This window comes from Saccopteryx leptura, chromosome 9 (assembly GCF_036850995.1).
Source record: "Saccopteryx leptura isolate mSacLep1 chromosome 9, mSacLep1_pri_phased_curated, whole genome shotgun sequence".
NCBI classification, from domain to species: Eukaryota; Metazoa; Chordata; class Mammalia; order Chiroptera; family Emballonuridae; genus Saccopteryx; species Saccopteryx leptura.
The window spans coordinates 37,741,389-37,769,330 of record NC_089511.1 but is presented as its reverse complement, the minus strand read 5'-3'; the positions used below and the strand labels follow the sequence as shown (position 1 = coordinate 37,769,330).

Genomic DNA, 27,942 nt, shown 5'->3' with positions numbered 1-27,942 from the left:
AATTAAATTTATTGGGGCAACATTGGTTAATAAAATTATATAGGCTCCAGGTGCACAGTTCTATAGCACATCATCTATATATTGTATTATGTGCTCACCACCTCAAGTCATGTCTCCTTCCATCATCAAGTCAGTCCCTTCAATCACCATTTATTCCTCCTTTACCCTATCCTACCACCCCTCCCCCTGACCCAGTTTTGCTTTCACTATATTTTTGGTCAAGCAAGTCATGGAGCCTAGATTCAGGGGGAGAGGACATAGACTCCATTTCTTCCTTTCTTTCTTTTCTTTCTTTCTTTCTTTCTTTCTTTCTTTCTTTCTTTCTTTCTTTCTTTCTTTCTTTCTTTTCTCTCTCTCTCTCTCTTTCTTTCTCTTTCTTTCCTTCCTTCTTTCTTTCTTTCTTTCTCCCTTTTTTTCCTTCCTTCCTTCCTTCCTTCCTTCCTTCCTTCCTTCCTTCCGGGGGAGAGGACATAGACTCCATTTCTTCCTTTCCTTCCTTCCTTCCTTCCTTCCTTCCTTCCTTCCTTCCTTCCTTCCTTCCTTCCTTCCTTCCTTCCTTCCGGGGGAGAGGACATAGACTCCATTTCTTCCTTTCTTTCTTTCTTTCCTTCCTTCCATCAGGGGGAGAGGACATAGACTCCATTTCTTCCTTTCTTTCCTTGCTTCCTTGCTTCCTTGCTTCCTTCCTTCCTTCAAAAAATTTTTCCATTTGAGAGACAGGGAGAGAAAGGGAGAGAGATGAGAAGCATCAAATTGTAGTTGTGGCACTTTAGTTGCTCATTGATTCTCATATTTGCCTTGATGAAGGGATGGGGGGCCGGCTCCAGCCAAGCCAGTGACCTCTTGCTCAAGCAGTGACCTTGGGCTCAAGCCAGCAACCTTTGGGCTCAAGCCAGTGATTTTTGGATCATGTTGATGATCCCATGCTCAAGCTGGTGAGCCTGCAACCTCGAGGTTTCCAACCTGGTACCTCAGTGTTCCAGGTTGACACTCTATCCACTGTGCCACCACTGGTCAGGCTGGGGCTATGTCTTAATACCTGCTTTTTTTTTTTAACTTTTGGTTTTTTAAAGTCATGTACCATGACTTAATTTAACTAGTTATTTATTCTTGTTTTCAAAATTATTTATTGAATGTTTACTACCTGCTAATCAGTATTTTAAGCTCTGAGGATAACTCAAAGGAAATAATCCCACAAAACAACTCACCCTGGTTGGACAGCTCTGTTGGTTAGAACGTTGTCCCCGTATACCAAATTTCAGTTCAATCCCTGGGCAAGCCACATAAAAGAATCAACCAGCGAATATATAAATGATTAGAACAACAAATTGATGTTTCTCTCCCTCTCTCCCTTACTCCTTTTTCTCTTTTGCCTTCTCAAATCAATAAATGAAAAAAATAACAAACCTGGTCCAAATCTATGTTCATGTGGCGTTTATATTCCAATTATGAAAGACAATAGCCACAGTAAATAAAATATATAGTGTGTTAAAAATAATAAGTGTAAAAAAATATAAAGTAGGATAAATATAAGGGGGATAGGGAGTATAGTAGATAGTGATTGCTTTTAAAACAAGGTCAGAGAAGGCTTCACTGAGGAAGTAACCTCTGAGCAGAGACCTGAAGAAGGTGAGGCAGTGAGTCATGCGGTATCTGCGGGAAGAACATTCCTAACGTAGGAAACAGGGGCTACAAAGGCCTTAAGGTCAGATGTGCTTGGAGTGCTCAAGAAACAACCCTACTCCCAGAGATTCTGATTCAGGAGGTCTGGGGCGGGGGTCGAGGGGCATTTTAACAATATCCTAGTGATTCACTCACACAGCCTTCTGACCCTTATTTTAAAAACTTGGGCTTCCAGGGCTGGTTTTCAGCTCAGCCTCTAATAAAAAGAGTTTTGGGGTGGGATAACAGCACCCCATTTGACAGATGTTTGTTTCTTTAGGTTCAGTAAAGCAGCCCACAGCATCCCCCTTACCTCCCAGCAACTTTTTGCTTGTCTGCTTGCTGTTTCTTTTCCCTTCCTGTTTTTTTCTCCTTTTCAGGTTTTTCCTTTTCTCTCTATTCCTCTTCCCAAACTCACATTACCCCTTTCTTTTTCTCCTTTTCTTTTATTTTCTTGTTCATTGTTCTCTCTGATCAACTGTTGTCTGGAGCTGCCTTTACCAGGAACATCAGGGTTTCCGGGTCAGAAGTCTGGAAGGGAACTCCACTCTGGCAAACCTAAGAGTGATACTGGTGTGTGTGTGTGGTAACAAAGGTACTTTCCCGACAAGTGGCGGGATGGTATGGAGGCAAGCAGTGTGTGTGTGTGTGTGTGTGTGTGTGTGTGTGTGTGTGTGTGTGTGGTAACAAAGGTACTTTCCCGACAAGTGGCGGGATGGTATGGAGGCAAGCAGTCTCTCTTGGAAGAGGAACGGAAGCCTGCCTTGTGGCAGGATAGCTAAGTGGTTTCTAGCTTCTCTCAGGTACCTCCTAGAATGGGCTGTTGTGGCTTCAGAACTTTCAGGCACAGATCCCAGGTTGAAGACTTAGGTTTGCGAAGCAGAACGAGCGGAAGGCTTTTGGCCTGTCGAAGTCCCCGTAGCAAGGGGGCGGGGCCAGGAAGGGATCAGGATGGCGGCGCTGGGTAGTGACAGCGATGAGGACTTGGTCAGCTATGGCACAGGCTTGGAGCCACTGGAAGAAGGTGCACTCCTGTGGAAATGGGGCTAGGGCTTAGGATGCGGGGCGAAACGTATACCCCGGTGTCGGCTCTTGGCAGGCTCCTGGGGCAAGACTCCTAACTACGGGCCCTGGGAACAGCGATGAGGGGTGTGCGCCGAACTTTTGGGATGCTCATGTTCTGGAGCGACGGAAGGGAGACTCAGAGGGGTGGGAAATAGATGACGAAAGGGCCTCGTATGAGAGCGGGGTTTGGGGTGGTCAGGCAATGTCTTTACTAGGAGAGCGCATCTGAGCTCAGTCTTGAAACAGAGGAAGGAACTACCGTACAAAGACCTGGGGGGTAGAGGATTTCAGGCAGAGAGAACAGCAAGTGCAAGGGTGTGAAAGTCGGGGCCACTTTTGCAAATTGAGGGACAGGCAGGCCTGATGTCGGGAGAAGAGAGAGTTTGGGTTTTATGTGAAGTGTAGGAGAGTCATTGGGGAGTTTACACAATTGAGGAGTGTCTATTTTAAAGACGATTCTGTCGATTTGGAGAATAGGCGTCGGGTTGGGGGTGGGCAAGAGTGAAGCAGGGAGATCAGCAAAAAGAGGTCTGGCGACGATGATGGCTTGGACTGGAGTGTTAGCACTGGTGGTGGTAAGTCGTGGCCTGGGTCAATATACACTTGGAAAGCAGAGCTGACGATACTTGCTGGTGGAATGTGGGGGAGGGCAAGATGAAGCAAGGTTCCTTCTCATGTTTCTAGTCTGATTCACTTAATGACTTGATTTGTATTGAATGCTCAGCAAGGCCTGATGGCAGTGCCAGCCTTGTGGGAAAGAGAAAAGAAGCATGGTGGGCTAGGAGTTACTTGTAGACCTGCGGTTGAGATCTTTTTTCTACCCTGACCACATCCTGCCAGGTTGGTTGTAATGCTGGGATATTTCCACTGATGACCTTTTTATTCCCTCTAAACCAGGGGTCTCAAACTCGCGGCCCGCCGAACAATTTTGTGCGGCCCACAGACTAATCCACGAAGTTCAAAATATTTTGGATAAAATTAAGTAAGCCTAGGGGCCTACTTGTATTTTTCATTTCTCTAGCATCCTAGCTAGATAGTAGCTTAGTTAACAGCAGTTGTGATGCGAACTACAGTTTCTGGTCGTTTTGTGACACTGAGTAAACTGCATGTACGATTGTGCTTGTTGTACTGATTTTTTTTTGTTTTCAACTGCAGTGAGAAAAGTGTTGCGTAACAGTTGCCTTTTGTAGACCTAGTGCGGCCCGCCGAACGGCTGTGATCTTACTCTGCGGCCCACATGCTGAGTTGAGTTTGAGACCCCTGCTCTAAACAGTTCTAATCATTAGAAACTTCTGCTACATACTGGCCCTGCTTCTATCCCTGCTTACAAAAGACAAAGAAAGGCTAATCCCCTGAAAGCTTTTTTTTGTGTGTTTGAAGACAGCCTTTGAATTTCTTTAAAGACATTTCTGTACCACACTTACCATCTTCAGTTCTCTAATTTGTTAAAGTCTTTCTCCAAGTATGAGACCAGAGTGTGAGTAGAGAAGGGCAAATTCCTTCCTACAGCCTAAGATCACATTAGCTTTATGGGCAAATTCATCACCTCATGATCTCAAAGAATTTGTTGATTACCCACCATGACCTGTCTGTTAGGAATTATGTTCAGCTCATTCTGTGAGGTCACCACTGAGCTTGTCAAATTTATTGCAGAACCCCCTTTTCATCCACGGAACACAATGCACTCGGAGTACATTTTACATGATAGCATACTAGACTCAGTAGTCGTTTTTATTTCGTGCTTTGAAGTTTTAATGATAGATTGACCAGTGGTCGGCAAACTTATTAGTCAACAGAGTCAACAGTGCAACGATTGAAATTTCTTTTGAGAGCCAGATTTTTTAAACTTAAACTATATAGGTAGGTACATTGTTAATAACTTAATTAGGGTATTCCTAAGTTGGCCAAAGAGCAGCATGTGGCTCACGAGCCGCGGTTTTCTAACCACTGGTTAGACAAACATTGTTAGAGGAAGGACTTCACTACTTTTTTTTTTTAGATTTTATTTATTTATTCATTTTTTAGAGAGGAGAGAGAGAGAGAGAGAGAGAGAGAGAAGGGAGGAGCAGGAAGCATCAACTCCCATATGTGCCTTGACCAGGCAAGCCCAGGGTTTTGAACCAGCAACCTCAGCGTTCCAGGTCGATACTTTATCCACTGCGCCACCACAGGTCAGGCTCGACTTCACTACTTAATTAAAGTTGCTGGCCCTGATGGACAGGTTTATTGTTTGCACCATCAAACGTAGACCCATAGACACATAGGCTCTCTGGCCTGGAAGGAAGGGGGCACCATCTTCCCTTAGACACTTTTCAGTTGGCTCTAGAATTCTCATCTCCAGCTCATCTTTACACAGGTAAGTTTTAGGACCATTTCCTCTTCCTTGATGCTGTGACTCTATCACTTAAAACTGTCTGTGGCTCCCATAACCCACAAGACATACCACAGACCCTGCAGCACCATGTTCAAGGTCCTCTGCATGCTCTTCCTGTCTGGTTTCATCTTCCATTCCTTCCCTGCTGTCCAGTCAGACTAGACTACTTTCTCAAACCATCTGACACTACCCTGTTTACTGACGGACTTAACTGCTTCTGTCAGGAATTGTGTCCCTATCTGCAGCTATCCGATTCTGCTCCTGCCTAGTGTGACTGTGATGTTGTGCTCCTTAAACACTGTCAGAAGAGTTCCTATACATCCAGGTCTCCTCTGCTGGGCTTTGGGCACCCTGGGAGCAGGAATGGAGCTGTACTTAGTTTTCCATACCCTGGGTCTAGAACAGGGCTGCTTCCATGGTAAGGCCCTCAGTAAGTTTTTGGTCAGGGATGAGTGAAGGGCAGCGTGGGTAGCATCCCTGGCTTGGAAGCAGAATTGAGATCTGATTTCAGCTTTGTGATTAGCTGTGGACCTCAGGGAAGTTACTTAATTCAAGCAGTCTTATCAGGGTATGATAAATGAGATAATTTGTGTGACAGGAAGGGATTAGTTGTTATTAGTAGCAATAATTATAAGAGGGCCTGGCTAAAATGTCACCTCCCTGGAGTTTCCATGCTGTGGTTAGAGCTGGCGCCTCCTCAGGAGCCCTGTGGTTGGACCTCATCATCTGCTGCCACAGGTTCCAAGTAGTTGTCTGCAGATCTTATCTCCCCTTTCAGATCAGAAGCACCTGGAGAACAGAGCAAGAACAGTACCTAGCATTGGCAGGACCTACCCTCTCTCACTTGAACTGGGTGGCTCTCAATTGGGAATGATTTTGCCCTCTAGGGGACATTTGGCAATGTCTGGAGACATTTTTGGTTGTCATGCTTGGAGGGTGGGGAGTTGCACTGGCATCTAGTGTTACAGGCCAGGATGCTGCTAAACATCCTACAGTGTACAAGACTGTTCCCCACAGCAAAGAACTCCCCAGCACAGACTGGCAGTGGGTGCTAAGGTCGAGGAACACCACCTTAGTCAAGAATCATGCCAGCTGCACATGCATTAAGGGAGTGTGTGTACTGCATTTCTAAGAAATGGTGACAATCTTGGATTGGGGGTCCTCAGTTGTAATTCAGTTCTTTCGAGTTAAATGAAATTGTAGCTGATATCAACTGAGCTTCCCTGAGACCAGGCACTGTGGTCAGCCCTCTGCATGTGGTATTTAATCCTCAGCACCACTCTACAAAGTAGGCTCCGTTAGTGCCCTGATTTTATAGTTTTGGAGGCTAAGTCTTGTGGAGATCAAGTAACTTACCCAAGTTCACAGAGGTAGCAAGTAATAGAGTAAGGGGATTTGAGCCTAGATCACCTGGTCTTCAGAACCAGAACTTGTGACTGGCTACCCTGTTATGGATTATACTCCAGAAATGATCTGGAGACCTCATAAGCTACAAATAAGAATTTAAGACAGTGAAACTGGAAGTTCCTTTTTGTTCCATCTTCCGGGAGTAGTAACTAGCTCAATTATTGAAGTAACAGGTACATGTGGACTTTAGGATGCATCTTACCTATTGTATATAATAATAATAATAATAATAATAATAATAATAGTAATAGCTAGTACTTTATTAAAAAGAGGTATTTGTGTGTGCCTCTTCTTGACAAGCACTTTATAGGCATTATCTTTATTATTGATTTATTGATTTTAGAGGAAGGGAGAGAAAGAGACAAACATCGATCTGTTTCTGTATGTACCCTGACTGGGGATTGAACCAGCAACCTCTGCTTATCAGGATGATGCTCTAACCAGCCTAGCTATCTGGCCAGGGCCATCGGTATTATCTTATTCAATTTTCATAACAATTCTATAAAATAGTTATTACTATTAGTGTCATCCTCATTTTACAGATGAGGAAATCAAGGCACTGAGAGGTTAAGATGACTAAGTCTCAGTGCTAGTAAAGGTGAAGTTGACTTTAAAATCCATAGTGCTGTGACTCAACTCTGTGCCCTTAACTACTGTATAACTTGCTTTCTGTATCGAATGTTTGGAAGTAACTTCATGGTTACTTTTTATTTTAAATAGATTCAGAATTTTGGATTGGAGTTGATAAAATTAGTAATTGGGATCATGGTACCTAAAACTTTAAACCTGAGTAATTTTTAGACTAGGTTAACATATATTACAGTAAGTTCCTTTCTGCTTGTGTGATGGAGCAACCCAGCCCCTTATAGCAAAGTAGCAAAAAGAACAAGTTTAAAGAATAGGAACTATAGAATCAGAAGATTCTCAGAAATACAGAAACGCTTAAGATTTGGGGGAAATGAGCAATACCAAGGGGAAAGTTCTGGAGTCAGGATGCTGTGAAATGCTAGGAGAGATACAGAAATGTTTCTTCTGTTGCAAACTTCTGTATGCCATGCACCACCCAGCAGTCAGCCTGCTTCACTGCCCACAGGTTTCCCTTCTGTGTGTTTGAACTCTCCTCCCCAAGCAATGTATTAATAATTCAGTTTTCATAATGCAATTTAGTGGAAAGAGCAGGCCATTTTTGCTAAAACGTATTTATTTCTAATATAAATAAGAGATATTTATAATTGTTTTAGAATTATAAAGAAGCTTGTTAAAATGTATTGCTTTCTAAGCCATATAACCTAGTGAAGCCAAGGAAATGCACCTTAATTAAAATTATTATATTTGAAGTTACAGGAAGTGATATTCAAGAAATATTTTCTAGTCCACCATATATATATATATATATATATATAAAAATACATATATTTTTTTTTAGGTGAAAGACCAAAGAAACCAATTCCTCTTCAGGATCAGACCGTCAGAGATGAAAAAGGAAGGTATAAACGGTTTCACGGAGCTTTCAGTGGAGGGTTCTCTGCTGGGTACTTCAACACTGTTGGCTCAAAAGAAGGTATGATTTTCCTACTTATAGCTATAATATTGCTAAAGCAAGTGATGACTAACTATCACAAGTTTCTCACCTCCCCACCACTCACTTTTTTTTTTACCTCTGTTTTTTTTGAAAACTTCATGTAACATTTTAGTACATACATTGTGCACTTGCGTGTTCTCTGAATATTTATAATGTTTTCAGATTCAATGTGTGTTATTCATTGATGGCAACCTGAAGGTGAGAGAGTTTGTTTCCACTTAAAAAAAACCCTCTAATTAGATCGTTAAATGATGGTAGTGACCTCCATTTCATATTATATCTGCCATGCACAAAGCACTCTTACACAAATGGTCATTGTCTCACACGACTCAGTGATTAAGGAGGGCAGGTGTTACAGCTGTTTTGTAGATGAGGTCACTGAGAATAAGAGCTGTTGTCTCCTGATGTGGGACTCAGCCTTACTTCTCAGTACATACTCTCGACCGGAGAAAAGTCCATTAAATTTTTTCACATGGTGCAATATAATATATTCTGTATTGATAAAAGTAATATATTTTTTAGTGTTTTAACATAAAACTGTAAAAAGATCACATATATCTGATATATGAATAGATTAACTCATGTAGGAATCATTAAGAACTAGATGGGACAGATCTTTTATATATATATTTTAAAAGTAACTTGTAATATAGTCAGTAATACTTTAATAACTGTGTATGATGTCAAATGGGTACTGAACTTATCGGGGGATCACTTCATAAATTTTATAAATGTCTAACCACTGAGCTGTACACCTGAAAGTAATATAAAATTGTGTGTCAACTATAATTGGAAAATAAATAATTAAAAATAACTTGTAGCCTGACCAGGTGGTGGTGCAGTGGATAGAGCATTGACCTGGGTCGCTGAGGACACAGGTTCAAAACCCTGAGGTAGCTGGCTTGAACGTAAGCTCATCTAGCTTGACTATGGGCTCGCCAGCTTGAGCACAGGGTTGCCGGCTTGAGCGCAGGCTTACCAACTTGAGTGCGGGGTCATTGGCTTCAGCATGGGAACCTAGACATGACCCCATGGTCATTGGCTTGAGCCCAAAGGTCACTGGCTTGAAGCCCATGGTCGCTGGCTTGAAGCCTAAGGTTGCTGGCTTGAACCTAAGGTCACTGCCTTGAGCAAGGGGTCACTGGCTCAACAGGAGCCCCCAGTCAAGGCATGTATGAGAAAGCAATCAATGAACAACTAAGGTGCCACAACTATGAGTTAATGTTTATCATCTCCCTTCCTGTCTGTCCCTCTCCTCTCTCTTTTGCTAAAAAAAAAACAAAACTAAAAAAAGAATGAAAATAACTTGTATACTACAACAATAGTGAAATAAAGATGAAAAGTAATGGAAGAAAGAAAGGAAAAGAGCCATGTAAGAAAAATAGTTGGTGTTGATAAGATGGTTAAAGTTCAATATCCAGAAAGTATAAAGATCAGTTCAATAAGCAAGTGATTAAAGTATTTGAACAGTTTACTCCAGACAAGCTAAAAATGCTATATGAAATATATAGCGTTATTATTAACAAAAGCAAATTAAGAGAACTAAGGCACTATTAAAATAACACACTTATTAAAATTTTAAAATGGCAGTAGGATTTGTGAAGAAAAGAGTATACTAATGCATTGCTGGTTAGTATGATAATGGCTGTGCTGGGCATTGTAATTCTTTAAAAGTAAGACCAGCTCAAATGATTTGTCAGGTATAGACTGTGATATGTTAATATACTGGAATATCTCTTTATCATTAGGAGCAATGGGTTCCTATCTACATAGGAACAGGGCAAAGACTATAGAAATTCAAGGTGGAAGATGGTGGCGGGCCCATCCTTACTCTCCTGGGGAATCAGTCTCCCAGGCCGGTCTAGAAACCTGCTCCACCCATCTGCCAAGAGTAGATCTGCCCATAGTAAGACTCCTCAGCAAGACCCTTGTAGGATATCTGAACATAGGTGTATAACTCTTAGAGAAATCTAAAGAAGTTACCTGCAGAGGGTTACAGATACATTTGACCACCAGAGCATTCTCTCACTTTAGGCACAGCGCATGCTTGTGACTATGGATGAGAAACAGGAGCATTTGTTATAGGACTCAGGTATTTGATGGAATTGGGGGCCAGTATGGCCATTGCCTGCCCTTAGACATGCCTGGTTGAGGCCTTAGGCCAGGGCACCCTGAATGTTGTTTGGATTGCTTTTGTAACTCTGTCTTTTTTCTTTTCTTTTTTTTTAGTGAGAGAGAGAGAGAGAGAGAGAGAGAGAGAGACAGACAGACATACAAACAGAAAGGGAGAGAGATGAGAAGCATCAACTCAGTTGCAGCTCCTTAGTTGTTCATTGATTGCTTTCTCATGCGTGCCTTGACCATCCAGCAGAGCTAATGATCCCTGGCTCAAGCCAGTGACCTTTGGGCTCAAGCCAGCAACAGTGGGGTCATGTCTATGATCCCATGCTCAAGCTGGTGAGCCTGTGCTTATGCTGAGTGAGTCCACACTGAAGCCGGTAACCATGGGGTTTCAAACCTGGGTCCTCAGCATCCCAGGCCACTGCTCTACCCACTGTGCCACTGTCTGGTCAGGCCGATACTCTGTCTTTAGCCATCCTTTCTTGGCTGACTAATGCATCTTGATATGTATATTTTATTTACAAAATGTTTTAATTTTTTGTTGAATTTCTTGGGGTGACATTGGTTAATAAAATTATATCGGTTTCAGGTGTACAATTCTATAATACATCAACTGTATATTGTGTAGTGTGTTCCCCAGACATACCATTTCTTTGTTATGTCAGTTTGCTAGTGTAGGTTGCCTTTCTGCTGGTCTTAGAATGGTTCTGCCTTTTAATGTGATGTTGCATCTTTCTGTTCAGATTTTCTTGTGTTCCTTTCACTGTTTAACTTTCAATGTATGATTTTACTTGGTTCCAAATTCTAATGGAATTTAGTAACCACTAAATTCTGGCAGCGGGAGGTATGGGGATTAATAAGAAATTTATGTGGAATAATTACATCTATATGAGCAGTGAGATGAAGAGTAGCTAGGAGTTTATAGTTATTGAGGCTTTAAAGTCATACATGTTACTTATTTAGTTATAAACCAAAATGCTATCTAGGATTGTAATGTTCTAAACTCTTTTATTTCAAGGATGGACACCTTCTTCCTTTGTGTCTTCACGACAGAACAGAGCAGACAAATCTGTGCTTGGTCCTGAGGATTTCATGGATGAAGAGGTGGGTGTGCCGAACTTTAATTGCCAGTTAGCTGTGGTTGGTTGTTGTAGCACCTTGTCCTTCCCCAGAAAATTCAATATATGATTTCCTATTTGTATATAAGGCTTTATCTTTTAAATATTGGGACTATAGTGCTCCGTACATCAATGGATTCTCATTATTGGACTAGTGTATTATGCTGGGGCTAGTTTCTACAGTCAAGAGTGTAGGGGAAAGTCAGGTACTGGCATACCTTGGAGATGTTACTCATGGGTTCGGTTCCAGGCCCCTGCAATAAAACAAATATTGGAAGAAAATGAGTCACATGAATTTTGGGGTTTCCCAGTACATATACAAGTTATGTTTATACTCTGCTATAGTCTATTAAGTGTGCAATGTATTATTTCTTTTAAAAAAGTATATACTTTAATTTAAAAATACTTTATTGCTAAAAAAAACATTAACTATCATCTGGGGCTGTTGCAACAATGGCATGGGTAGATTTGCTCGATGCAGGGTTACCACAAACCTTCAATTTGTAATAAATGGAATATCTGCAAAGGATAGGAAAGTGAAGTGCAATAGAACAAGGAATGCCTGTACAGGCAAATTTACTTGAAAAAGCCCCAGTTGCTTCAAAAGTGGGGTATTCATTGAGCAAGTGTACAGCCTTTCACAGTGACTCACGCACATTGCAGTTTAAGGAACAGTGAGTGACTAGAGAAGGAGTTGAAGGAATCCAGGTGCAGGCATCTGGGCAGATTGTTAAAGTGACAATGACTGTAAACTTCTTAGGGGTAAAGGGGGACTCATGGGGGGAAGGGTTCTAAAGTAGTCCTGCCAGCCTGCGGCTGTGCATTTTGTTTTAAAATTAAACTCTTCTTAACTTAAAACCTACTCATGGATTCATTTGTGATAAAGGTGAAATAAAACACTTATATCAGCATGCTTTGGGTTGCAGGTAAGAGGCAAGGGGAGATCCCTTTCCTACCCGACTAGATAACCCATAAGGAAACATATCTCACGTAATAAGACGTCTGGGTGCCAGGGAGGCCCCCGATTCTCTTCTCAGTCATTTCTGCATGTCAGCTTGTCCTTGTACTAGATCTCCTAGTGGTTGTAAGGTGGCTGCAGTAGTTCACAGTGGCACACCCAGGAGGACATTATTCAGTAGAAGGAAGGCTTTCTTCCTGGTATCTTGTCTTTAGATCAAAGAAACTACATAAATCCTCCAGTGGATTTTCCCTCTCATCTGCTTGGACAAATTGTTTTTTTACATGTTCATTCTTAAAGCAAGGTAAATGGGATCAAAATGACTGGCTTAGATAAGACACGAACCCCCGTTCTCTAATCCTCCCCTCACCCCAGCCCACGCACACCAGGGACGTGACTCTTGAGGTGCATGGTAGTGCAGAGGAAGGCAGGTGTCTGGACAATCTCAGGACAGTGAGGAAAGAGGGAGGGGCGATGGCTGTTGGGCAGGCAGCCAATGGTAAATGCAAAGGAACTTAACTCTGGGCCTGGCACATAGGTGCTCACAAATGGTTGTTGACTGTGACTCAGATTTGCCCCCTTCACACTGAGCCTTGAAATGTTGCTTGAGAAAATGAGGGCCTTCCTGTTTTCCCAGCTTGGCAGTGCCCCTTGTGGCTTCAGTGAGTAGTGATTCTAATGCCCTTGTCCTTGGCCACTGACTTTCACTTAACTGAGGGTTCCAAAGTCAGTGTGAAAAATCAGCTGCTCCTGTCATCCCAAACTCAATTTTGTAGCTTTAAGTTTTTTTTGAAAGAACTAAAGCTACATGATGTATCTTGTTTAGTCACTTTCCAAACAATGAAAGTAATTCTGTTTGAATTGTTTTTAAGGATCTTAGTGAATTTGGGATAGCACCTAAAGCGATTGTTACCACAGATGATTTTGCCTCCAAAACCAAAGACAGAATACGAGAAAAGGCCAGGCAGCTGGCAGCTGCTACTGCCCCCATTCCTGGAGCCACTCTGCTTGATGACCTCATAACACCAGCAACGTGAGAAGAATTTCATTTTGACTTTTCTCATCTTGAAATCACTGCTTTGCATATGTATGATGCTCTTATTTAGGGAAGGCCTAGGTGCAAGTAGGACAAGCCTTCTCAGCCTAGCTTGAGTGCAAAGGGGGTTTTGCCAAAAGGGTCTTCCACTGTTATTGCATGGAGTACTCGAGAGCTCCAGCCATGTTCTGCTCTCTTTCTTTTTATTTTATTTTATATTTTATTTTATTTTATTTTATTTTATTTTATTTACTTTTTTTTCTGAAGCTGGAAACGGGGAGAGACAGTCAGACAGACTCCCGCATGTGCCCGACTGGGGTCCACCCGGCATGCCCACCAGGGGCAATGCTCTGCCCACCAGGGGGGTGACGCTCTTCCCACCAGGGGGCGACGCTCTTCTCACCAGGGGGCGATGCTCTGCCCCTCCGGGGCGTCGCTCTGTTGCGACCAGAGCCACTCCAGCGCCTGGGGTAGAGGCCAAGGAGCCATCCCCAGCGCCCGGGCCATCTTTGCTCCAATGGAGCCTCGCTGCGGGAGGGAAAGAGAGAGACAGAGAGGAAGGAGAGGGGAAGGGGTGGAGAAGCAGAGGGGCGCTTCTCCTGTGTGCCCTGGCCGGGAATCGAACCCGGGACTTCTGCACGCCAGGCCAACGCTCTACCACTGAGCCAACCGGCCAGGGCTATTTTATTTTATTTATTGATTTTAGGGAGAGAGGAAGGGAGAGAGAGAGAAGAACATCAATCTGTTCCTGTATGTGCCCTTGACTGGAGATCAAACCAGCAACCTTGCTGCTTCCGGACAGTGGTCTAACCAGCTGAGCCATCTGGCCAGGGCATCGTTGTACTCTCTTGTTCTGATTACCTCCTTGTTCTGATTCTGAGCAAGTGGCCTGATGTCGCAGACTCGGACTGTCATGGTTTCCTAGACCGCATGCTTGACAAGTCAGGACCATGCAGAGTCCCTCTGTGCCCATTGCAAAGGCCCGGGAGAAAAGACATCTGATTGACTTCCCAAGTGTAGTCAGCCCATCCAGTACACGTCCAGAAAGGCAGGGACATGTAGTTCTAACGTGGGTGAGGGACAAGTAGAGCGGCTGGGAAGAAACTCAGGGGCTGCTTATTCCTACTGTTCTGTATAAAAAGAAGTTCATTTTCAATGCCTTGATATCCTAGATTATCTGTTGGTTTTGAATTGCTAAGAAAGATGGGTTGGAAGGAAGGACAAGGAATTGGTCCTCGAGTAAAGAGAAGACCACGCCGAGAAAAACCTGGTAAGCATATTGATTGTCATTAACTGTAGTCCCAACCCTGACCTGACTCTGACTCTGACTCTGACTCTGACCCTAATTCTAATCCTAACCTTAACATTACTACTTTTTAATGGCTACATGTTTCTAGAAATAAAATTGCTGAGTGGTATGCGGGTATTTTAAGGCTTTTTTATGTAATGTGAAAAAGCTTTCTGAACAAATTGTACTAGTCTACATTTCCATCAGGAGCGTATGACACTGTTTCCTACTTCTGCCAAAACTGTGTCACAGTTTAACATGATCATTTTCTATTGATTTCTTGTCCTTGGTCTCCCCAGCCAACCAGTGAACTCTTGGAGGCAGCAATAATTTTTTGAGTTCTTCCTGGTGCTGGAGCAATACATTGTTGCCAGATGTGAGCAGGGGCTGGTGGAAAATAATTCCTGAATGATCAGTCTCCTACCCTAAAGCTGTAGCACTTTTTTTTTTTAAAGCTGTAGAACCTTTTACAGGTGCAGCCATATATCTCTAAAGAGTGTCAGCAAGTCGAGTTTCTATGTTTTCAATTGCTCATGATTGGTATATTTGAAATCTCTTACAGATCCTGGGGTCAAGATCTATGGCTGTGCATTACCTCCCGGAGGCTCTGAAGGATCTGAGGTATTATATGGGATGACTGACCAGTGTGGTTCAGTAGCATTTGTTATTTTATGAACGTGAAATTTTATGATCTGAAAAGATTTTTGAAATCACTGATACCCCTTTACAGTGAAATACCACTACCCCGAAGTTATCCTCAGAATGTCAGATCCTGTATTTAGCAATGTGCCAGCACCATAGATATCCCACGTCTGTTTAAATTCTTGAAATAGAATTGCTTGTGTTAGTAGTATTTGTTCAGGGACTTGAGTTAGTGATTTGTAATATGGAAATGAAAGTTTGGTCGTTGTTCTGTCTGGAATTAATCACTGTATTTGAAAATAGTATTTTATAGGTTTACTTTGGGCCAGGCAGTGACTTGCCTTCATTCCATTTTTTAAATAGGATGAAGATGATGATTACCTGCCAGAGAATGTGACCTTTGCACCCAAAGATGTCATGCCTGTGGATTTCACACCTAAAGATAATGTCCATGGACTGGCTTACAAGGGCCTGGATCCCCACCAAGCATTGTTTGGAACTTCGGGAGAACAATTTACTCTTTTCGGTGGGAGACCTGAGAGGACAAGTGATCTTCTTGGAGATATTAGAGTGAACAAAGGAAGGAAAATGGGAATTTCAGGCCAGGTATAAAAATGTTTCTGTTTTATAAATATGGAGCCATTGACAAATGAGAATTCTTTCCTTATTATTTGCCCCATAATATGCACTCATTATTAATTGACTACACAAAGACGTTGGAGTGGTTATATTTTCCTTAGGATCTTTTCTGAAGTCATATAAAGTACACCTTCCTGATTTTAATATTTACTCCTGAGATCCTGTGACCTATGTCCTTGGTGGAGTTTATGTGTTCCCAGGAGTGAGGACTGCTTTTTCACACTCTTGTGAGGCTGAGCAGAAAACCACACCACACTTACCCCTTTGGTTTAATTAATAGTTGAATTTCAGTCTGCCTCTCCAAGTTCAGGTTCAGGTTTGATTACCTCTGGGACTATTTTCAAGGGCTGCCAGCCCTAAATTGGGAGTATAGGTATAAGTTTCACTTGGGAGACTTGCTTTGTCCCTTTGAGGAAATATAGAGTGTTTCCTGACTGCGTATCCTCTCAAGTTGACTCAGGTTTTTTCCTAAATTACATTTAGAAAATGTCATTATTGTTTTTTCCAATTCTGTTAACAAAAAGTGATACTAGTTAGAGATCATCTCCCACAAAGATTAGGAGTCCTTATAGCAGTTATTAGAATAGTGATGATCTTCACACCCTGGGCACCAGCTCCGTCCCCAGGCCACACTGAGTGTAGATGAACACTTCCTTTCTCCTTTTGGAGGCCCCATTTCTCCTGCACAGCTACTGTGTGTGTTCTCCATTCCTCTGCCCCTGCTGGGCGTGGCATTCACTCTGGTCATTGTAATCCAAAGGACTTGAGTCTGTGTGTTAATCTGGGTCTCCCATTTGCTTCTCTCTTGGTAATCTTACAGTGCTAATGTGCTCTGTTCAATTATATCCTTAAAGTAGCTTTATCTTTTAAAGTAGACATATACCCTAAAACCTGTAATTGCTATTTGAACCCTGTTTTCATAGGCTTTTGGTGTTGGTGCCCTGGAAGAGGAAGATGATGATATCTATGCCACAGAAACTCTGTCTAAGTATGACACCATTTTGAAGGACGAAGAGCCTGGAGATGGACTGTATGGCTGGACAGCGCCCAAGCAGTACCGGAGTCAGAGAGGTGATTCCATAGACCCACAGCAGGTGGTAGGACCAGTGTCAGTTATCAGGAAGAAGGGATTGCAAGCAAGGTTGATACTGCAGTGTCAACCTGCGTGGAGTAGGGGTTTGTTGGTCAAAGATGCACAGTGAGAAACAAAGTGGGAAGAGGAGAGGCCCAATGTGGGAGGCAAGACCAATGAAGCCTGGCTGGTGGCGGCGTAGTGGATAGAGTGTTTATCTGGAATGCTGAGGCCGCTGACTTGACCGTGGGCTCATCCAGAAGCTTGCCAGCTTGAGCATGGGGCTGCGGGCTTGAGCATGGGATCATCAACATGATCCAAAAGTTGCTGGCCTGAAGCCGAAGGTCATTGGCTTGAGCAAGGGGTCACTGGCTTGGCTTGAGCTCCCTAGTCAAGGCACATATGAGAAGCAGTCAGTGAACAGCTAAAATGCCACAACTATGAGTTGATGCTTCTGACCTTTCTCTCTTCATGTCTGTCTGTCTATCTGTCTCTCAGTAAAACAACAACAACAACAACAAAAAACCAATGCAGGGTTTAGAATGGGTCGTGTCAAAGTCAAAGCCAATTATCAAGACAGGGCCAAGGAGAAGAGAAAGAAGAGGTCTGGAATTAGGGAAAGCACAAGTGTGTGGACAGGTGCTCATGTTGCAGGTCAGAGCTGGCATTGGGTCAGAGGGACATTCCCAGCTTGAGAAACTAGGCAATAGTCAAAGTAGGCCAACTCAAGCAGTAGGTCCGAAGGCCAGGTGTGGTGATTTGGTGGTAGGAATACTGAGAGCCCATAGCAAGAGGGAGCTTGGCAGTCAGCCTGTCTTCTGCTTGTGTTCCTGGTTCTTAGGGGGCTCTTAGGGGCAAAGAGGTGGACATCTCTCAACACAACTTGAATTTTAAGTCACAGTCAATAGTGATTTAGATTCTAGGTAATATTTCTTTTTTTCAATCCAGAAAAGGTGTAAGGAGGAAAGAGTGTGGTATAGGTATTAGTAACATGTGATTTGGAGTTAATCAGACCTGGATTTGGGTTGCTGCTTTCTTCTGTTCAGCTGTGTGGCCTTGGGCCAGATTTGTAACCTCTCTGGGCATCATTTATAAAGTGAGGATAAAATCCACTCTGGGGGTTATTATGAGGGTTAAATGGCATAACAGTGGGTTTGGCATCTGCCGCAAAGGCTGAATTAATGGCATTTACTGTTCTTTGGTTCAATAATAAGTATCACCTAAATAAAGTAAGGACGCAAAAGCTGAGATAAAGCCATCTATTCAGACATTTTTTAGCTATAGTCAGATAAAATTGCATCTAACTCTTGTAAATACATCTGAAACCACACTTGCAGAAATAATTTAACATCACTCCTCAAAATACCTGTTTTACATTTCTAGAAGAGAAAAGGCAGGTGCAAAACAGTTTTTAAGAGGTAGTTTGCTTAATGGACCTTTATATTTTCAAAATTTTCTACTAAGACTGTATCATTTTTATAACTTAAAAGAAGTTACATAACAATACATGTTATATTAATATGTTGTAATATATCACTAAGAACCCAAACTGTGAAGACAGACTGCCTGCTTTCAGTCTGGGCTCTCCCCATGTATCAGCTGTGACATTGGACAAGCTGCTTAACCTTGACGTGCCTCGGCATCCTTTCCTGCACAGTGGGCATGACAGTGGCATAAGTATCCTGTGGAGATTTTTTTTTTTTTTAGATTTTATTTATTCATTTTTATTAGCGAGAGAGAGAGATAGAGAGAGAACAGGAGGAGGAGCAGGAAGCATCAACTCCCACATGTGCCTTGATCAGGCAAGCCCAGGGTTTCAAACCGGCGACCTCAGCATTCCAGGTCAACGCTTTATCCACTGCGCCACCACAGGTCAGGCCCGTGGAGATTTTAATGTACATAAAGGGCTTAGAACCTGCCTGGCATGCAGCAAGCACTCTGTAAGTTTGAGTGACTTGTCATCGCCATAACAAGAACAAAAGGTTTTATACACAGTGCTGGAAGGGCTCATGCCCTGGGTTAGTTGGCATTACCTCTGTGTGATAATCGGACTACTTTTATTTCTTCCCTTTTGCTTACCTTTGTATTTTTGTTTTACCTTTATATTTTAAAATTTTCTACTATGACTATCACTTTTATAATGTAAAAGAAGTTATATAATAATAATACATACATATTATATTAATATGTTAAATATACTATAGAAATATTAAATGTCAGTTATAGCATTAACACAATGCTATATTACTAAATTAACAATATATTAATTGTGTAATAATTACTAATCTGTAATAAGTATACATATTTAAATTTGCTCTTTGAGCCAAATCGTTGGCTTTTCCCTTATATAACACTTTTGCCCGACTGACTGATCCCCAGCACTTCCTCCATCTAGCCTGGCCCGGTGCTCTCCCTGAGCTCCCCAGCCTCCCTGTACCCCCTCTCTGTGGTCTCCCCCCTCCCACAGCTGCCTGTTCTCTCCCACCCGTAGGACCATAAAATCTATAGTGTTGACCTTATAGTTTTTCACTGAGTGAATCTATAGTTAGTCAATCATAATGCTTGATTTTTGTTTGTGTGTGATGACAGAGACAGAGAGAGGGACAGATAGGGACAGACAAGACAGGAAGGGAGAGAGATGAGAAACATCAATTCTTCGTTGCGGAACCTTAGTTGTTCACTGATTGCTTTCCTACATGTGCCCTGACGGGGGGGGGGGGGCTACAGCAGATACAGTGACCCCTTGCTCAAGCCAGCAACCTTGGGCTCAAGCAGATGAGCCCGTGCTCAAGCCAGTGACTTTGGGGTTTCGAACCTGGGTTCTCTGCGTCCCTGTCCAATGCTCTAGCCACTGCACTGCCGCCTGGTTGGGCTGATTTTTGAATTGTTCTTATTTTTTCCCTGATCTGTATGGCTATAACAAATATTCTTATGGCTCTTTGTGCACATTTGCTGAATAGTTCTTTAGAATAAATTCATAAAAGTAAAGTTTCAGGGTTTTAAAAGACTACAAAATAGGAAGAATGTGAAATTTAATCCCAAATTACTTTACAGAATCTTAGGAACTTCCAGAAGCTGGTACTAAAGTTCAACAGGAATTGAAGTACAAGGAATGATTTTCAGGGGAGGATGGTTGCCTGGCTGTGCAACAGTCTAAGTGCGGAAAGCCTCAGCCTCCCCTGCATTGTGGGCAGCTGTACCTGCTGGAGGACAGAACACCAGCTTGTGTCAGTGCTTGTGGTGGTTGAGGAGGGGGCTTTGGCTACAGAAAATGTAGTTGAAATGTAGGGTTCTGCATATGAGTTTTGACAGAACCATCATGGGCAGGAAATCCTTGATAATCAAAGAGCCTTGCTCTGACCGGGTAGCTCAGTTGGTTAGAGTGTTGTCCGATACACCAGGGTATGGGTCCAATCCCTGATCAGGACAGGTATAAGAATCAACTAATGAGTGCATAAATAAGTGAAGCAACAAATCAAAGTTTCTCTCTCTCATCCTCTGTCTCTAAAATCAATAAATTAAAAGAAAAAGTCTTTGTCGATGGGGTTGTCTCTGTGACCGATGGACTATCCCTGGCTTCAAGTCAGAGTGTCTTGGTCATTTTGATTCCTGAATTAGTGATCCTTATCTCTTGTTAGAATTTCATTTGAGAAAAAGACAAGAGTGCCTTTTAATTTATACTAAGGGTACAAAGATTCCCAGCTGGCCTGGTTGTATTGCTTTTCTACCTTCTTCGGATGGCTGCTAAGGTAATTGGGAGGAAGTCTGTCCCTAGGTTCTTGACCTAGTTTTAGAAATGACCCTCTCACAGTTATGATTTTTACTTTTCTCCATACTTGTCTTCTCGTCTTCTCTCTCTCTCTCTTTTTTAAGTGACAGGAGGGGGATAGAGAGACAGGTTCCCGCAAGTGCCCCTGCCGGGATCCACCTGGCAGCCTCCATCTGAGGCCAGTGCTCGAATCAACCAAGCTGTCCTCAGCTCCTGAAGCAAATGCTCAGACCAACCAAGCCATTGGCTGCGAGAGCAGAAGAGAGAGAGAAGGGGGAGAGGGGAGGGGAAGAAAAGCAGATGGTTGCTTCTCACATGTGCTCAGACCAGGGGTTGAACCCAGGACGGCTGCACGCCGGGTTGATGCTCATCTACTGAGCCAACCGGCCAAGGTCCATACTTGTTCTCTTGATGATTTTCCTTAAGATCTGTTACTCCATAGAGTAAAATTTGTGCCCCTTAGCTAGGACCTCAAGCACCTAATCAGCTGTGGGTGGTGTGGGCCCAGCTGCCAGCGTCAGCAGAGGTGTTTCCTGCTCTGCTGCTGTCTGTGCGATATCATGTGTGACATGTAGTGTTTGTGTTCTTAGAGATAAAATACTGGCGTCTTTTGTCTTATTCTTATCTGTGCTTCTGAAATTAATCAATGACATCATTTTGTAGAATCAGAGAAAGATCTTCGATACGTTGGCAAAATATTGGATGGATTTTCCTTGGCTTCTAAACCTTTATCTTCTAAGAAAGTAAGAAAAAAAATATTTTTTTTTTTACTGGTTTTGTATTTTAAAATATTTGTTATGTAATCTGAGTTATTATATTAACAACACTAGAATGACAAGTAAATTCTGTGTTCTGAAAGCACCAGCCTAGTTACTAGAGATTATTGAGAAAAACATATTCTGTATTAGAAATGTCAATCAAGTAGCCACATTATATTCAAAACAGCTAATTGCTGATCTTTTAAATCCAAACTTCAAGTGACTGATGATTTTTATTAAAAAAGAATTTTATTAGAAACTAGTGGGAGAATGAAATTGCTAATATTCTAGAGACAATGTAGCTTAAGGAAAGTAGAAAACTCAAAAAGCTGTAATGACCTATAGCCCTGATGACTCCACAAGGCTGAGGCCTATTAACCAATGGGGGCAGGGTTCCTGGGCTCCTTGCCTGGGCCAGCGGAGGGGAGAGAAGCCCCGTGCATGCAGGTCCAGCCTGGGGAGAACTCTGCCTGTTTTTCTGGCTAGTCACCTGCTCTAAGCTGACTTTATAAGTTAGTTGTGGGTGGATAGCACAGGAGGGGTGCTGGGCCATTTGCCTTGATTTTAGGGTGTTTTTTTTTAAGTGTCCTTTAGGCATTCTTTTTTTTTGGTTGTCCCACACTATGTAATGAATGGGCTTTTTGTTTTCTATTCAGCAAACATTCAGTACGTCTGTGGCGTGGCCTGTGGTTCTCCGGCCCAGGAGCGGCCACGAGCAGTGCAGCCTGAGAAACCACATTCAGTATGGCAAGCGCTGTGACTAGTTTAGTGGTAACAGTTAAAGCATTGTCATAACGAGCAGAAGATATTTAAAACGGTGTTGGGCACATAGTAGGCTGCTATTATTATCAGAAATGTCAAATGAAAATGCAAGTTTTTTACGTTTATGAAAGAAGAGCATAAAAATGGCTGAGAAGTATTCATTCGACTCAGGGCTCAAGGATAACTAGGACAAAGTCTGGCCCTATTCAGGGAAGGTACTAGACAGACAGATTCACTGGAGGGCAGAGTGCCGTAAGTGGGCAGACGGACACTGGGGCTTCCTGAGGTCCTCCTCGCTGGGGGAGGGCTTTGAGCATGAGTGATTCAGAAGAGGGCTCTGTTCACCTAGTTTTTCGCAGACAGGCAAGTTTTCTAAATATGTGGCTGAAAACCCCACCCTGGAATGCTTTAAGTGTAACGGAGGTTATGAAAGAGTCGTGCGTACACACTGCTTTTCTGCTGTGCTCCTCTGGGTTTTTCTCTTGGTAACATTAGAGTATTTGCTAGCTGATTGGGGAGTCTGTTTTTCAGAGAAGTGGTTAGGTTAAGATGATAAGAAATATGATTTCCTAACAGTGATAATACCAGTCCTTTTAGGATTGGTTCCTCAGGGAACCACTGGGGAAGCTTGAGGGACTCCAATTATTGCAGACTTTGTGGCGTTGGGACACAGGCATCATTACTCTTTTTTTTTTTTTTTAACAAGAGAAAATAAAATTTTATTTATTTTTTATTTTATTTTTAACATTGATTTTTAGAGAAAGGAGAGAGACAGAGAAGAGATAAAAGCAGGAAGCAGTAGTAGTTGTTTCCCTGCATGTGCCTTGACTGGGTAAGCCCAGGGTTTTGAAGCGGTGACCTCAGTGTTCCAGGTTAACACTTTATCCACTGCACCACCATAGCAAAGGCAGAAAATAAAATTTTAATACATAATATTGGGCCCTGGCCGGTTTGCTCCGTGGTAGAGCGTCGGCCTGGCGTGTGGAAGTCCCGGGTTCGATTCCGGGCCAGGGCACACAGGAGAAGCACCCATCTGCTTCTCCACCCCTCCCCCTCTCCTTCCTCTCTGTCTCTCTCTTCCCCTCCTGCAGCCAAGGCTCCATTGGAGCAAAAGATGGCCCGGGAGCTGGGGATGGCTCCTTGGCCTCTGCCCCAGGCGCTAGAGTGGCTCTGGTCACGACAGAGCGACGCCCCGGATGGGCAGAGCATCGCCCCCTGGTGGGCATGCCGGGTGGATATCGGTCGGGCGCATGCGGGAGTCTGTCTGACTGCCTCCCCGTTTCTAGCTTCAGAAAAATACAAAAAAAACACACAAAAAAAACATAATACTGTAATACCAGTGGCCACCACCATGAACGTGCACATGCAGGTTCTCACTGGATTCAGGCAGACGGTAAAGGAACTGTGAAGACAGAAAATGGTGGGCATTTTGTTTATTAGAGAGTCTCCTAACGGCCGACAAGCAAAGAGGCAGGGCTCCGCAGCCCCTCAGCACTCTCTCTCTCCCTCTGGACTCTGCAGCTAAAACCAGCTGGGGGAGCCGACTAGGTGGTGGCGCAGTGGATAGAGTGTCAGACTGGGACACGGAGGACTCAGGTTCGAAACCCCGAGGTTGCCAGCTTGAGCGCAGGCTCACAGGCTTGAGCATGGGATCATAGACATGACCCCTGGTCGCTGGCTTGAAGCCCAAGGTCTCTGGCTTGAGCTAGGGGTCACGCACTCTGCTGTAGCCGCCCTCTCCACCCGTCAAGGCACATATGAGAAAGCAATCAAGGAACAACTAAGGAGCTGCAATGAGGAATTAATGTTTCTCATCTCTCTCCCTTCCTGGCTGTCCCTGGCTGTCCCTGTCTCTTGACTCTTTCTCTGTCTCTATAAAAACAACAGCAACAACAACAACAAACCGGCTGGGGGAAAAAAAAGACCCTTCTCCAGCCAACAGGGGCCCCTCCCAAGCAGTAAGGCAATCTGCAATTTGCAATCTGTTGCCCTGAGGGCAAGCACCAGCAGCCTTCCGTAGACTATACACACAGGGCGTGCTGCCCCAGTCCAAAAGAGCAAACCTAAAAAACACTTGTTACAAACTTATTTGCCTAACACATATGCATGGGGAATTCACATAAACATGAAAAGTCTAAAGACAGAAAGGCAGCATTTATTAATGACATTTTGGACAAAGGAGAAAAGGCAAGGACAAGGTCTTAGATTTTAGAAGTGAGAGCGATTTATAGGTAATTGAAGAAGGGCAAAACACACACAACAGGTAAGTTCTTACTAAACAGCCAGAAACAATGGGACAGAGGTTATCTAGCAAACAGGTCCCCTTGTCTGACCAGGTGATGGCGCAGTGGATAGAGTGTTGGACTGGGACACAGAGGACCCAGGTTTGAAACCCCCGAGGTCACTGGCTTGAGCACCGAGTTGCTGGCTTGAGCGCGGATCATAGATATCTCATGGTCACTGGCTTGAGCAAGGGGTCACTACCTCTGCTGTAGCCTCCCCAACCTCCCTTCAAGGCACATATGAGAAAGCAGTCAATGAACAACTAAGATGCCACAACAAAGAATTGATGCTTCTCATCTTTCCCCCTTCCTGTCTGTCTGTTCCTATCTGTCCTTCTCTCTCTGTCTCTGTAACCAAAATAAAAAAACAAAACAAGTCGCTGCCACAAACCAGTTCAGCTAGTAATTGCCCAGGTCCTGGATGAGAACGGTGCAGAATGGAGAAATAAATTCAGAGAGAAAAAGTATGAGATCAAGAGGTCTCTGCAATGCCCATAGCTTGCAAGAGCCGGCATCATTACTCTTAAAAGCCTCGGGGAGTCCAGGGTGCAGCTGGGGCTGAGAACTGCCGCAGAGAGCGCTCTCTGCTTCACTGTTACGGAGCTCAGAGCTCCAGGTAGCTGAAAAATCAGGAAACCAGCTTACATACGACTGCACATGTCTGTTAGACCAGGTGCGAGAGAGGCCAGTTGGTGCAATAATTTAAAAATATCTAGTACTTTCTCTTATCTGTTCTGCCATCATTAATGCCCAAGTTTCCCAAGTACTATATTTTAACTTCAGTTTAGTTAGCTTTTGAATTAAAAATACCTCAGGTAAAAAATGAGGCCTGAAGTTCCAATTTGGAACTGAAACATAACCAGAAAAAAAAATTCTGAACTTAAAAGTAACTTAGTTAAAGTTATTATTTTTTTCTACACCTTGATTCTACCTTTCTAAAATTTCTGATTTTCAGTGGCCAGTTCTGCATGTGGACCTATCCATTGTGTTAACTATTATTATTGTTCTTGTTCTTGTATAAAACGTGCATGTTCGCATCTCTGTGTAGAAGTGGGCAGGGGTGATATTAAAAGTGTCTGGTGGTTAGAACTGTGGTTTTGGTGACCCTCTAGATCTGTAATGGATGTTATAGACAATCATGGCAGCTGGACAATCTGGAGAAGTATTAGGTTAATAACACCGAGAGGTAACAGGTTTTCTTGGGTAAATCAAGCACAATCTTGCAGCGTGTATTTTCAGAGCTTTGTTTTTTTTTTTTTTTTAAGATTTATCCACCACCTGACTTGCCAAGAGACTATCGACCAATGCATTATTTCAGACCTGTGGTAGCTGCAACCTCAGAGAACTCCCACTTACTTCAGGTATTATCAGAGTCAGCTGGAAAGCCAATACATGACCCAGGGGCACATAGTAGGCACCAGCTGAATGCCTCCAAGCGGGGAGAGTTGTTAGGAGAAACACCTATTCAAGGTATGTGTCATGGAGAAGACTAATAAATAACTTTATAATAATCTGACTGATCAAAATCAAAATGGAAAAATGGTTTCCCATTGAAATCTTTTCCATGATTTTGTATTCTAAACTGTGGGAATAAAATTATTGTGAATGGCACACGTGCATGTACATCCTTTACTTCTTAGGACTGTTTCCCACTGTCAGTTTGAGTTGTGTCATTGAAATTACAGCCTTTGCCCTGGCCGGTTGGCTCAGCAGTAGAGCGTCGGCCTAGCGTGCGGAGGACCCGGGTTCGATTCCCGGCCAGGGCACACAGGAGAAGCGCCCATTTGCTTCTCCACCCCTCCGCCGCGCTTTCCTCTCTGTCTCTCTCTTCCCCTCCCGCAGCCAAGGCTCCATTGGAGCAAAGACGGCCCGGGCGCTGGGGATGGCTCCTTGGCCTCTGCCCCAGGCGCTAGAGTGGCTCTGGTCGCAGCAGAGCGACCCCCCGGAGGGGCAGAGCATCGCCCCCTGGTGGGCAGAGCCTCGCCCCTGGTGGGCGTGCCGGGTGGATCCCGGTCGGGCACATGTGGGAGTCTGTCTAACTGTCTCTCCCTGTTTCCAGCTTCAGAAAAAAAAAATAAAAAAATAAAATAAAAATTACAGCCCTTGTCTTCAGCTCAGCAGTTTTCAGATTTTAACAGTTGTTCAGGAATGTGGCAAAGACCAGGGACGTGTGCACATTCATTTTTTCAGCATAGCCAGGGAACATAGGGTTTTTATCTTAGAAGGGAAGGGTATTGTAGAGCTTTTCCTGAAAGGCTAAAAGGAATGAGTGCGTGTGAGAGTATGGACAGATGTACAGAATCCCCTGTAGGTTGGAGCAGAAAGACCTGCTACGAGAGATGAACTTGTACTTGCCATTTGGGAGCCTTATAGGCATCTCAAGTGTAGTAGACTCAAACAGCATTCTTGGTGCCCATTTCCTTCCCCAAACTTGCTTTTTCTCCAGTCTTCCCCTTCTCAGTAAATGATACCACCAGTGACCCAGTGCTCAAATCACAATGTAGGAATTCTAATTTATTAAAAAAAATTTTTTTATTCAGTGAGAGGAAGGGGGGCAGAGACAGACTCCAGCATGTGCCCCTAACTGGGATCCACCTAGCAAGCCCACTAGGGGGCGATGTTTGATTGTTTGGCTACTGAACTCTTCTTAGCACCTGAGGTGGAGGCCATGGAGCCATCCTCAGCACCTGGGGCCAACTCGCTCCAATCGAGTCATGGCTGCAGGAGGAGAAGAGAGAGAGAAGAAAGAGAGAATGAGAAGGGAGGGGTTGAGAAGCAGATGGGCACTTCTCCTGTGGGTTCTGACCGAGAATCAAACCCGGTACATCCACATGCCGATCTGACAGTCTACAACTGAGCCAACCTGCCAGGGCCAGAATTCTAATTCTTAGCTCCTCTCTTTTCCACCCTTCCCTACCCTGCCCAGTTATCAGCAAGTCCTCTCATTTCTACCCCCGATAGGCACATGGACTCCATTTACTTCTCTGCATTTCCACTGCTTCCCCCGCAGTCTGAATGCCATCTCCTCTCACCTGGACTATTGTGGTAGCCTTCTGAGAGGTCTCCTCTGCAATCTGTTCCCCTCAACAGCGAGGTGGACCAAATTATATCACTATTCCCCCTTAGAATGCTCCGGTACTTCTTAGCTAAAGAGAAATCCAGACTCTCCACCAAGCTCTGTGGATCCATTCCTGCCCACCTTTCAAGCCACATCTTATACCATTTTCCCTTAACCCGCTGTGGTCTAACCGCATGACCCTCCTTTTTGCCCTCTGAACTTGCCAGCCAAGATGCTACCTCAGGGTCTTTATGTTTGCTGTTTTCTCTGCCTCTTTTCTTCCCTTATATTTTGACCCCTTTTTTACTTAGAAGTTACCTCAAATACGACCTCTTCAGAGGGACCTTCC

At 43.6% G+C, this 27,942-nt stretch overlaps 1 protein-coding gene across 1 annotated transcript in view; it reads left to right on the top strand.

The window, feature by feature from the left end:
* Positions 1-2,588: 2,588 nt before the first annotated feature.
* The window catches only part of GPATCH1 (G-patch domain containing 1), a 45,007-nt gene continuing 19,653 nt past the window's right edge, over positions 2,589-27,942 (top strand). The window contains exons 1-10 of the mRNA XM_066349369.1: positions 2,589-2,686; positions 7,935-8,069; positions 11,230-11,315; positions 13,160-13,320; positions 14,496-14,593; positions 15,174-15,232; positions 15,617-15,859; positions 16,816-16,963; positions 21,397-21,476; positions 25,801-26,005. Of these exons, the coding sequence (XP_066205466.1) occupies positions 2,614-2,686; positions 7,935-8,069; positions 11,230-11,315; positions 13,160-13,320; positions 14,496-14,593; positions 15,174-15,232; positions 15,617-15,859; positions 16,816-16,963; positions 21,397-21,476; positions 25,801-26,005 (1,288 nt within the window). The 5' untranslated portion in view covers positions 2,589-2,613. The remainder of the gene's footprint in view (positions 2,687-7,934; positions 8,070-11,229; positions 11,316-13,159; positions 13,321-14,495; positions 14,594-15,173; positions 15,233-15,616; positions 15,860-16,815; positions 16,964-21,396; positions 21,477-25,800; positions 26,006-27,942) is intronic.